Source organism: Lissotriton helveticus, chromosome 7, assembly GCF_964261635.1.
Source record: "Lissotriton helveticus chromosome 7, aLisHel1.1, whole genome shotgun sequence".
NCBI classification, from domain to species: domain Eukaryota; kingdom Metazoa; phylum Chordata; class Amphibia; order Caudata; family Salamandridae; genus Lissotriton; species Lissotriton helveticus.
In genome coordinates this window covers 821508860-821521588 of record NC_136068.1, presented here as the reverse complement: position 1 = coordinate 821521588, position 12729 = coordinate 821508860, and the positions used below count along the sequence as shown (strand labels likewise).

Here is a 12729-nt window from a genome sequence, read left to right as displayed (position 1 = left end):
AGACTGCCTCCTTTCCAGATGACTAGAAACACGCAGAAATCAACCCTCTCCTGAAAAAACCCTCTGTATACCCCACCGACCTCAAAAACTTCAGACCATTCTCTTTACTCCCGTACCCGGCGAATGTTTTTGGAAAAGCAAACAACAGCCAACTTGCCCCCTTCATAGAAGAAAACAACATCCTCGATCCCTCCCAATCGGGCTTCAAAAACAACCATAGCACCGAAACCCCCCTTCTCGCTGCAACAGAAGACATCCGCTAGCTCCTCGACAAAGCAGAGACTGAGGTCCTCATCCTCCTAGACCTCTCCGCGATCTTCGATGCATTTTCTCATCGCACCCTAGCACGCAGACTTTGCAACGCCGGAATCCGGAACAAGGCCCACGACTGAATCCGCTCTTTCCTTTCCGACAGAACGCAACGGGTCAGACTCCCTCCTTTTCTCTCAGACCCCACACCGACCTCCTGCAGAGTCCCCCAAGGCTCCTCCATCAGCCCGACCCTGTTCAACGTCTACATGGCCCAGCTTGCATCCATCGTCAGACCACACACACTCCACATTGCATCGTACGCAGACGACACCCAACTCATCGTCTCCCTGCTCAACGAACCCAACCTCTCCAAACATAACTTTCAAGACCGTATGGAAGCAGTCGCCAAATGGATGAAGACCAGCTGCCTACAACTCAACACAGACAAAACAGAGGTGCTCACCATGGGACCACACCCGATGCCTGGAACGACACCTGGTGGCCCCCTGCCCTTGGGAATCCCCTCTCCCTACGGACCAAGCAAGCAACCTCAAACTCATCGTGGACTCCATACTCAAAATGGACCGCCAGATCAACGCAGTCAACTTTCATCAACTTTAAACTGGATTCCCCTCGAATACAGGAAAACAGTTACCCATGCCCTAATCAGCAGCAGACTATACTACGGCAACGCACTCTACACCGGGATAAAGAAGAACCTCACCCGCAAACTACAGAAGGTCCAGAACGCTGTTGCCAGACTATTTCTCAACCTACCACTCCACTGCCACATTAGCCAACACTTACAGACTCTACACTGGCTCCCTGACAAGAATCACCTTCATGCTTCTCACCCGCGCCCACAAAGCCCTCCACTGCACCGTACCTGCATACATGAACCACCCCCTCACTTTCCATGTACCGGAAAGATCCCTCTGCTCGGCCCAGCTCACCCTGGCGACAGTACCAGGCACAGAGAAGACCAGATCAGGAGGACGCTCCTTGCTGTCTAGCCATGCAACTCCCTCCCTCTCTACCTCCAACAGACTCCATCACTCCCCAAGTTCTTGAAGGACCTCAAGACCTAGCTCTTCGAAGGAGCTCAGTAATCTTCCGGGAACTGTGGGTCCCGACACCCACCCACAGCACCTTGATACCCCTTCCTGGCTGCGCTTTAAAAACCCTTGATTGATTGATTGATTGAAATGTGGCAGGCGTGGTTAGCCTTTAGCAGGCTTTCTGCACATGACTTGGTCTTTTGTGGAACCGGTGGGCTTCTGCACTCATGTAATTGGTGCCCTGTCTCATGTTACTGGGGTGGCCCTGATGGGGACGGAGAAGCTTTTCCAGTTGGGTCTTCCCCTCCCAGAGATCACTATGGAAAATGCCTACCCAGACATTGGCACTTGCCATGGTCCTGGCGAGACACCAAACCACTATCAGCTGGAAGAGGCCTCAGGTGCTAGAACCCTCAGCCCGGAGGTGAGACTTGTTAGAGTGGGCAATGGCAGATGAGCAGCATATTAAACGTACCCCTAGGGATGATTGAAAAGATAATGACCCCTTCAGACGTTGGTTTGCTGTAATAATTCGAATGGGAATGTATACATGGACTATGGATAATCAAATGGTCAAAATTTGGGGAATCGTTCTGGTGGTGGGGCTGGGTAACTGAGTCTTACAACGGAATAATATGGAGAAGGAATGTGAAGGGTACATGTCATGCTGTTTTGCTTGCCTTTAGTTTGTTATGTTGTTCTTCGAGAAAATTGCTAATTAACAGATGTATATGAATCAAGGCCTGCCTGCAAGTTCCTATATTAAGTTGATTAAAACCAGCAAGCTGGCATATACATAAAAAGTGCACCAAAAACTATTCTTTGTAACCTCAAAGCCTGAATTTTCATCTGTCCTTCTTACTTTCCATCTTGGAACAAAGTCTTTTGTGGCAAAAATTGCCCACCCTTTATGCAAGGAACATCAGCTTCAGATTAGGGGAAAAGTTAGTTTTGGGATATTTGGGTGGCACCGAGGAAGAATGCACAAATTTAAAACAATCCAAATATGTTATTGTTTGCCAATAATATCCTTGTCACGCAGTTGCAAAGAACTTTTTTTAAGTTTTGTTAACTGGGCATCTAAAAACCACAGGCGAAGTTGGTACGGCCTGCAAATCATTAAGGCCTAATGTACTTAATGAGGATTCTAGAGATTTCTGCCAAGGATTACCGGGGCTAGGGTGAACGATGTCTTGCCATGAAGGGTAAATCAACATACTACTTGGGGTCTTCTCATCCTTTTCAAGATTTGATGAGTGCACCTTACAGAGCTATTTGTAGAGACATAAGGCCAAATTCCAGGTGTACCTGAGCTTGCATAGCATTCTTTGGCAGTTTAAACAGTCACTTGTATATTAACCCTTTAAGTGCTGCCGTCGGCCAACGGTCGTCACGGGCACTACCTCCCCAGTGCTGCGTGCGACCGTTGGATGTCCATTCAGCACTGGATAATGGACAGCGCAGCACTGGGGAGGTATATTTACGAAGCTCCTAAGGTGTTAAGACTTGTATAGAGTCCAAGAGTGGTCAATAAATTTTCCTATCACCCCACCCGGTCTATTGGTTTTCCCAACTGTAACGTTTAGTGTTTGTGGCCAAAGGCTATTTCTAAAGAATCTGTGGGCGCAAAAACAGCTTTTTGTCATTTTGGTCAATAGAACCTCTTTTTAAAATGTGTACTTGTTAGAAATTGGATCTCTAGTTGGCAGAAGTATGCACCCTGTCCAAGTGGGGACTACAATCCTAGTGGGGGTAAGATACATAAAAACTAAAAGATAACTTGTGCTCTCCGTCTGGAGTTTAGCACAGACCAGTCAGGCTTATCAAAAGAGTCAATGTGTGAAGTATTTATGCAACACCATGGAAACATCACAAAAATACTCCACACATGTTTAGAAAATTAGAATATAGTTTTATGAATAAAACAAGACCAAAATGAAAAAAATCAAATAAATAGAACCAGCGTGATCTATTTTTAAAGAATAATTCAAAAAGTGGTGCTTAGAGTCAATTAGGGCTTAGAGGTTACTTGAGGTCGCGCTGGACAAGGGTAAATCCAAAGTTCAGGCCGACTGGAATTCAGGACATGTCTGCTACAGGACTTATTCAGGGCCCTCTAAAAAAGTACTTGGATGGAGCAAGCATCGGTGTCGAACAATTAATGTGTCGATTCCGATTCATGCAGTCGGGTTGAGGCATTGTTGTTGATCCACATATTTGCGTCACGTGTCATTGTTTAACCCCTTATGATGCAGGCGCTGCATCAGCGTCGAACCTCGCAGTTGGGTTTCGCGTTGTCTAGCCACGCAGGGATGTCCTGGGATCGCCATTGCATGGGTGTAGAAGGGCACTGAGTTGGTTCTGATTGGTGCAAAGTCATAACTACATTAATTCTGATGGTTCTGGACAGCATAAATCACCTTTCAAGGACCCAGGACTCAATTTGCACCCCCTGGCAGGGCAAGATTCCCAAGTGTCTGAGTTCAGGTGCTGCTGCAGAGTTGCAGAAAGTCTTTGATGGCCCTGAGACTTCAGAACAGGGGGCAAGTCAGCAAGCCCTTACTCTGGGTTCAAGTGAGATGGATCCAGTCCTTGTCCTCAGCAGGGCAGACATCAGCAGGGCAGAGATCAGCAGGCAGCATGGCAGCTCAGCAAAGCAGAAAGCAGCTCCTTCAGAGCAACAGTCAGACAGGGTGGCAATCCTTGTAGCACAGCATTCCTTACCCCTGGCAGTGTTCTTCACAGGTTCAGTAGTGTAATGTCTTTGCAGGTATCCCTTTGAAGTGGGGGTGACTTCGAAGCAGGCCCTTGAAGTGTACAGGTCCCTCTTTCTTCCAACCTTGGCTCCAGACTATCAATAGGGGCCAAACAGCCCTTTGTTTGAGAAACAGGACACTGCCTATTCAGGTGTAAGTGTCAGCACCCCCTTCCTGCCTGGAAGAGCTATCAGAATGCAGATGAGTTCACTGTCACACCCACCCTTCCTGTGTTTGTGGCTGTCTAGAGGGAATGCATAAAGTGTAGCTGTCACCCACCCTCGGCGTTTATTGGAGACAGGCTGCAGGCACACAGAGCAGTAAGAGCAGAGAAATGCCCACTTTTAAAAGAGTAATATTAAATCTAACCTTACCAGTGAAAAAGATTTAGGATTACCATTCCAAAAATATAAAACATCATGCAGCTACTCCTTTCTAATCCGGAATTTGAGCTTAAAATTGTATTAAGGGATTCCCAATGCTAACCTAGGAGAGGAATGGGCCTCACAGCAGTGAAAAATCGTACCTTACATGTCCTCCCTTTTACCTTCACAGCATCCTGCTCCATGGGCTACATAGGAACTACCTTAGGGTGATTTATGTGTAAGAAAGGGGGAGTTTAAGGCTTGGAAAGTGCTTTTAAATGCCAATTCAAACAGGGAGTAAACTGCACACACAGGCTACTTGTGTGGGTGGTCCAAACAATGCTGCAGGCTTTTTTAGTAGTTGTTATAGGCCCTGGGTATATGGTAGATTACTTTACTTTACTTTACAAGGAACTTACAAGTAAACAAAATATGTCAATTGTGTATATCCCAATGTCACCATGTTTATGGGAGAAGCACATGCACTTTAGCACTGGTCAGCAATGGTAAAATGCTCAGAGTCCTAAGGCCAACAAAATGGTCAGAAAAAAATAGGAGGAGGAAAGCAAAATGTTTGGGGCGCCCTTTCGGAGAGTGCCATTTCCAAAAGTAATACCGTACCCTACAGTTCTACCTGGCTTTAAATGTTAGTGATTTTTGTCAATATAAACTCCAGATAAAAGAAAGTGTTTTTAGGAAAACGAAAAATAACGCGTGCATAGAATGACAACCCATTGATGGAACTATTTGTTTCCGTCCATAGCACAAGCAACGTATGTTACATTGTTGATGCTGTGTCCTTTGACCCATCCTCAAATGAGCTTAGAGTTATAGAATGGGTAAGCGTTTGAGCACAGTGTGATACACGTGTGGATTGTATAGGTCACTTGTAGGGTGATTCTGTAGGTGGTCAGATTACATTATTATTGAGTTTTACCATAATTTGTGAGCAATGTATGTGTTTTGTTCTCATTACAGGAAGTAAGGTATTATCCCTCGACTCTTCCAGTGTTAATGTAGTATTCCTCTTTCTCCCTTCCAGTAGTAGTGACAGGGCAAGTGATTAGGGTCCATTAGTCCTGATGAAACCCATTGAGGCTTTTGCATGCTTCTGAGGTCTGCAATATATTGACTGTGTTTAGACGCTGAAGCAGGTACCATAATATGTACTTAGATACTCCCACGTCTAGGTTTTATTTTTAATCTTGTATAAGATAGGTGATATCTTTTTAATGACGTGAATTTTACCTACCCTAATCCAGTTTTAACAGCTACTCAGATAGGGACCATTTACATCAAAGAAATACTCCCATATTAACTTATCAAAACCTCTCAAGAGAATTAAAGAGCCCAGGATGAGCCCGCCTAACACCATTCATGCTGGCTAGGGGACAACCCTGATGGTGAAGCATGTGGGTGAGGAGATTTTTTTAAGGAACACCCATATAATGGCACACAAGTTTAGTATACTAGGGACAAGAGTTTTGCCTCACAGTACTTTCAAGACTACAGGTTCTGTTTGTGTTTACATGACCTAGAAAGGGAGGTGATACCTCTTCAGGCTGTTTTCCTTTCTCTCTTACCCTGTTAAATAATATAATAATGTATAACTGTCATGCAAAGGATCAAATGACAACACAAAACCGGCACATCAATGACAAGCCTTACTTTAGAAGATAATTGGCACTTTCCCAGTAAGAAAGAACTATAAAAATATAGCTATCTGTACATTGATCCATAGGCACATACTCAGTTTTGCCTTAGCCAGAAATACTCTTTGTATAAAAGAGTGCCTAATTTTCCAGAAGCACTGCATTAAGAACTGGATCATGGCACAACCGTAAGTAACTCCTACATGGTCAGGACACTTAACTCTTCTACATAGCTAGAAGGTCATAATATACACCAGTCAAGAGTTGTCTCACTAACCCCAAGGCTTGAGCCCATGCTGGTGATATAAAAAGAATAATTTTCAGCTTAAAAGTGACAGTGTTCCTCATGCTCCAATTCAAAGATATCCTAAGACACTGAATGCTAGCAATGCCAAGGTATTTTACATTATCTAGCAGCAAACCATTTAACTGCCATGGCTCTTCATTGACTTTCCCATTCTGGAGTTTCACGTGTGTCATTTTAAAAGACTGGTGTTTGCTTATACCTTAAATGTGCAGCCCCTCACTCATGTAATGTTCCCACAGGAACAGGCCTTCCCGAGGAGAAGGAAATGAACATAAATCAATCCAGGAGAAGCTGTTCCCTCCCCGATTTCTCACCATCCCAGGAGATTTAGAGCTTGAAGAAGGACGGTTCTGCAGGATAGACTTCAAAGTAAGTTTGAATTGCATGAAATCTTGCCAAGTTATCTAATATGTAACTAGTATTAATCAAAGGTCCGTGTTTAAATTGACAATGTTGCAACTACTAGAGGGCTGTTGTCTTGTAATGATGTGATTGAGTTCCATTTTGATATTCCTCATCATCTTCAGTGATCTGATACTATCAAACGGTAATGTCTCTTTTTAAATGTAACTTGTTCCTCCTTAGCTGAAGATGTACATGCTTTCTGCTTGAAGTTCACAGAAAGAGTTTGTTGCTGATTAAGTATCTCTAGCATTGCATAATCCAAGCTTGTTTCTGCCCCTTAATATAAATGGTTGAACACGCTGCCTGATAAAAAGTGCTATTTTGTGTCGCCGGACAGGAAAACGCTCACTTGGGTATGGGTGATGAGCTGTTTTAGAAAAGTGCAGTGGGGCGTTCCATACTGGACCCTGGCAGGCATGAAAGCAGCTTCAAAGTCTGCATGGGCAGTATAGTCCTCTCTCCCAGGGTTGTGCCACCATCTGTGTTTGTCTTTGATTGTGTCAGACTTGCCACTTTAGTGTTGCCTACTCCAAATGGCCAGTTACATATTTCTAGGATCGGATTGGCCATTTATTCTATCGGGCATTTCCCCTGGAGGTTTTCAGCTATTAAAGGCCAACCTTTGAAGGCCCATGGGCTCTCCTGTGCCTCTGAAACCACTCCATTCCTCTGGGATTCATTGTGGCATTCGAAATGGGGGCATCAGGAAAGCAAGAGAGAGAACGAAAGGGTGAGGGGGAAGGAAGAGAGCAAAGAAAGGGAGTGGGCAGGATTGAACATTTTTGCCAAGGCTGATTTTGGTTTTCAGCCTGCTCTGAATATTTCAATCATCATCATCACAGTAGTGAAAAAATCAACTGATCTACCAAGGATACCAAAGGCAACATATAAGCTTTTATTGAAGCAAAAATGTGTTGGCCCTAAATCTGACAATATAAAACAACAAGCTGGAAACAAATTAGCCATCAATGACATTTTGATATGCTTTTATGTTTGAAGATTGTGTCTGAGTAAGCTATCCAAAATGTACCTTTGTAAAAGTGTGCAATTGTGGTGGCTAAGCTCTTGTCTTGAACCATAATTATATTTGTGAGACCTTCTCTTCAGTTACGTTTTTACACGTTTTCTTAATGTAATGTTTTCAAGGTGATTAAGAGTCCTTTCTGAAGGACAAAATCCCTGATGTTTCCACTGGCAGGTGAAATCCCACAGAGTTTGGAGGTTACCACTCCCCTACAACTCAAAACTAAGTTTATGTACCTGGGCATGCAGATCTCCACGAAGGATGATGGTTTTCTGGTGGAGAGAGTGTATCCCCAGATACAGAGATTAGTAGAGACATGGAAAACTTGAGGAAACTGCTGGTGTCACTGATGCAGAGAGCAGTCCTTTTTAGGTCTCGCCTAAGCAGCGCGCATGCGTTGCTTAGGAGGGGACCTCATGTAATCGACTCGCTTTTTGGGCCAAAAACATGCCCGCATTGCATCGCTTTCAATGGCCCGCGTGCACGTTTGGTGATTCCCCTGCGGGAACGAGCTTGAAACCATCTGTTTGTAATTAACTTGCAAACAAATGGTGCCCTTGGCTCGCTCACCCAAGGGAAACGCTCTGCGAGTCTGGTTTTTTTTTTACTTTGTGGTTTTTTTTACTTTGAAACTGAGCGCGGCGCCGCTTCACGGACACCACTCTCCGTGTTGAAGTTAAGAAATATATTTAAAAAACAAGCACGGTGTCCCTAAAGCGGCGCCACACTTAGTTTTAAACTTAAGCATTTGCAATGCAATCGGACCGATTAAATTGCAAATGATTCTTTTTTAAATGGGGGCGGGCTCAGCAGCTTGTTTGATTTGCGCTATCAGCATTATTGTCCCTCCCCTGCACAGCGAGGCCGTGTCACCGGGTTCCCATACCCACAACAGAGACAGGGGTGGCTGGTAGGCATTCAAACTGCAGTGGGGTTCATCAGGACTGCTCTAGCTCCCACCCTATTGCCCTACACATGCAGCATCAATTCAACTGTAAGTTACGTTAATTCACCGTGAGCGGAAAGCATACAGATTTCTTCAAATCTTGTTTTCCTTCAATTTACGCAGCAGGAAGCCCGAGGGCTACACATTAACCTTGTGGCAGCTGAGGCGCAAATAAATAACACACACCCTACTTCCAAGGAGGGGACACTGCCCCACCGCCCCAGACTCCCCAAAGATAGTGCACAGAAATAAATGCCTCCTAAAACATCCCAGTTCTTGCTGAGAACACTGTTGCATGTTCAGCCTTCACGTGTCTCTTAAATATATTAGCTATTTAAAAAGTAAATGCCGTTTTCAGTACACATTTCTAGTTCCCATGCAGTCCCATGTGCACCTCTAGCATCACATGCCGATGCCAGAGATAGGCAGCCTCGAGCCCTATTCATCATTGTCTTGGAAAAGGGAGTGTGTTTTCTCGGTCTCCGTGCCCTGTTAACCGAGCCCCAGCATGAACGCCTTTGAGCCATAAATTCACATAGGGCTCTGCGAGGAGAAGGCGACGCTAAAATCAGAAAATGCATTTCACTACGTGCACCAGAGATCAAAGCCAACAAACATGTCTACGCAACTCCACAAAGGTGGAGTGCGATGACAATAGGGAAGAGCTCCAGGGCGGTGATTTTGGAGGTAATTCCGCGCTTTGTGACTTTAGCTGTGGCTCTGGCCAGCCTCCTAGCAAAAACCATCCCCACCGGAATGACTCTCGCTGCGAAGTTAAGTTTGCCCTGGAGACTCTGGATAACCCCCAGTGGCGCCTTGTCTTTCCCCAGCAGTGACCGAATGTCCAGTTGCAGCGCCTGCAGCTTCTCAGCAGGGAGTCTTGACACACCTTTGACCGTGTCCAACTCAATGCCCAAAAAAGTGAGGACCTACGCAGGGCCTTCTGTCTTGCCGGGTGCTAGTGGCACCCCTAGGTGTCGGGCCAAGTCCTGGAAAGCTTGGAGGCCCCGGCTGCATTCTTGCGTGCCCACTCCCCCAATGAACAGAAAGTCATCCAGGTAGTGGGTCACTCTCTCCACATTATATCTCAGCGAGAGTGCCCACTGTAGAAACGAGCTAAAGGCTTCGAAAAAGGCACAAGATACCGCACAGCCCATTGGCATGCATCTATCGAAAAAGAATTCACCTTGCCACTTGAAACCAAGAAGGTGTTGACTCTGAGGGTGTACGGGCAGGAGTCTGAACACTGACTCAATATCTGCTTTCGCCAACAAAGCTTCCTTCCCTGCCCTCCCAACCATATCGACAGCCATGTCAAAGGAACAGTACGAGACAGAGCAAGAGCCCTCTTCTAGCCAGAAGTTCACTGAGTCACCCTCCGGGTACGAGGTGCTGGATCAACCTGAAAGCCCCTGGTTCCTTCTTCGGCACCACCCCCAAGGGAGAGACCACAAAGTTTGAGGGGGGGGTACTGAAAGGGGCCCGCTACCCTCCCCAGTGCTAATTCCTTCGTAACTTTTACCCCCACTACCTCGGTGTGGTCTCTGGTTGACCTGAGATTCTCCGCATCCCTGTTGACAAGAGGCCCCTGAGAAGGAATTTTGAAACCTTCCAAGAACCCTTCCGCTAACACACTCCTGTCTTTGGCATTGGGGTACTCCTGTAGTAAGGGAAGCAGGTTCGGAATGTCAATGGGTGAGGGCCCTTTGGCCAGGCAAGTTCCTGATAGCGCACCAAGTGGAGGCAAACAATCTATGGCCCCAGCGGGAGTGGGTGAACGTACTGTGGGGGGAGAAGGGGGTTAGGGTGGATACTTCATTACTCGGCCGGCCCACAGTCTTACTTTTCCTGTCTAGCGGGCCCCGATGAAGGTTCCCGCTTCTCCCACGCAGTTGCGGGATGGGTTCCACCACCCTTGCTGCATGTGTGGGAGAATCTGCAAGCTTTCCCTCAGGTACATGTCCCCCCCATTGTAAAGCCTGCATGTTCCAGTGAATTGCCTTCTGGCTCCCTGCTTCTGTCCCCCTCCGCGACCTCCCCAAAAGGACTGCCTAAACTGACCCTTCTTGTCCTGCTTTTGTCCCTTCCTCCACGCCCCCTTCTTGTAGTTGCTGCTCGCCTTCGCACCAGACTCGGCCCTTCCTTTGCCCATGTACTGCATCCATAGCCTCACCTCGATCTGGTCCCATCCCAGATCTGGGCAAATGGCCATCTTCTTCCTGAATTCGCTATCGTATTTGTACCACCCCATGCCCCCATTAGTTTCTGCCTCATTGGTGATGATGCTAGCATATTGGAACAGCCCTGGTCCCTGATCTGGGAAGCGCTCCATTACTACCGCTGCCATGATAGCAAATGCCTGTGCCCATGTTTTGATCGATTTCTCCGGCCATGCCTGAAAGCGCACTTTCTTGTCGTCGTCCTTCCCGCCCATTTTCCTCGTGTCCACCCCTTCTGCGCCATGCATTAGCAGTGTGAAAATGTCAATGAACTCCCAATGCAATATGCCTTCCTTAGCTGCTAATGGTACCTGCCATGTTAGGAAACACTGACCAGACAACAGAGGGGCCAAAGACACTAGTGGCCCCGGCACTGCTGGCGTCATCTGTATTGCTGCCGTGGGGGGTGGTGCTGGTCGCTGCAAGGGGTGGGGGTGGGATGAGCACAACCACGGCACTCGCCAGTGGTGGAGCAGGTGCTGCTGTGGGATGCATAACTGGCTCTGTCCCTTGCTGACAGTGTAAGTCTCTTGTGGCGCCCCCTGTCCCGTCTGCCCCTACGTTGTTGCTGCGTGAACTCTGGCCTGCCTGTGCCCCCAATGAAATTTCCCCCACACCTGTGAGATGATTGTGCCAACCTGTGCCTGACTTGGTGAAGCTGCGGCCACGGCCCCAATGCCGCTATTTGTGCTAACCACCCCACCAGTGTTGCTGGCAGCCCGGAGGCCAGCTCTAACTTCGGTCATAAAGTCTGCTAACATGTTTGTGAGCTTACCAAGGTCCTCACATGTAGCAAAATTCTACGGCGGCGTTGCGTGTGCTAGGGGTACCATCAGTCCAGCTGCGGGGGGTGGTGAGGGAGCCGTAGGCACGACTATTGGCCTCGACTGTTCAGTGTTCCGGCTCTTTGCTGGCAAAGGTTCTGCTGGAAAGTCTATGACTGTGGGCCTGCGGACCCTTTTTGACCTGGTGGGCCCTGTCGCTTCTGCGGGTTCCTGCCCTGTAGGGGGAACAGACATGATGATTCCGGAATCACCCGGGCTGTTTGCTCTCAATAGCTCACTGGCCCAAGCCACGCCTTTTGTCCTGACCATTTCCATCACGGCTGCCAGCTGCACATCTTGGGAGGTTCCAGGCAGTGAATCCTCCACCTGGGACGTCTGCGAAAAAAGCGGGGGGGATCCCTGGCTATTCATTCCGACGCTTCGGGCTAAGTTCTCCTGAAAAAGAAATGGAGCAGTAAACCAGTGGCCTCGCCGAATGTGGCAGTCTGGCCTGTGTGTCCCTTCGAGTGTTTCTCCCCCGATCCCCAAGCTCTACTTACTTTGCTACTTTGTTGAAAGATCGGTCGGACCCCACAGACCCTCCCGTCGGGGTTGGGAGGGGGGAGCGCTGGGGGTGTGGGCAGGTGAAGGAGCAATTCTGGATGATCTCCTGCGGGGAAAGGATAGCGTTATTTACAAAACACACCTCCAGCTGCCCGAGCTGCCCTCGAGCATACTCCTTGCAATCCGTTCCTATCCCTTCCCCACAGCTGACCCCCTGGATATCCCCCCCCAGTTTCATGTAGCAGCCTCAATGCACCCCTTGTGCCTACCACACACCCCCTTCAGTATTACCTCCACTAAATGCCTTCCGTGGACTGAGCTTCGCCCAAAAAGCGACAAATATCGGAGAGTACCGGCGAGGCTGAAAAAGAAAGACCGCACACTTGAGTACGCCTACCTGACCACAGTGCCTAGGAT

General features: G+C 47.5%; 1 protein-coding gene across 2 annotated transcripts in view; it reads left to right on the top strand.

Annotated features, from left to right (window-relative positions):
- The window catches only part of MYOT (myotilin), a 673370-nt gene that overhangs the window by 487137 nt on the left and 173504 nt on the right, over positions 1-12729 (top strand). For both annotated transcript variants that reach the window (XM_078653296.1, XM_078653297.1), the window contains exon 13: positions 6630-6759. In XM_078653296.1, the coding sequence (XP_078509422.1) occupies positions 6630-6759 (130 nt within the window). The remainder of the gene's footprint in view (positions 1-6629; positions 6760-12729) is intronic.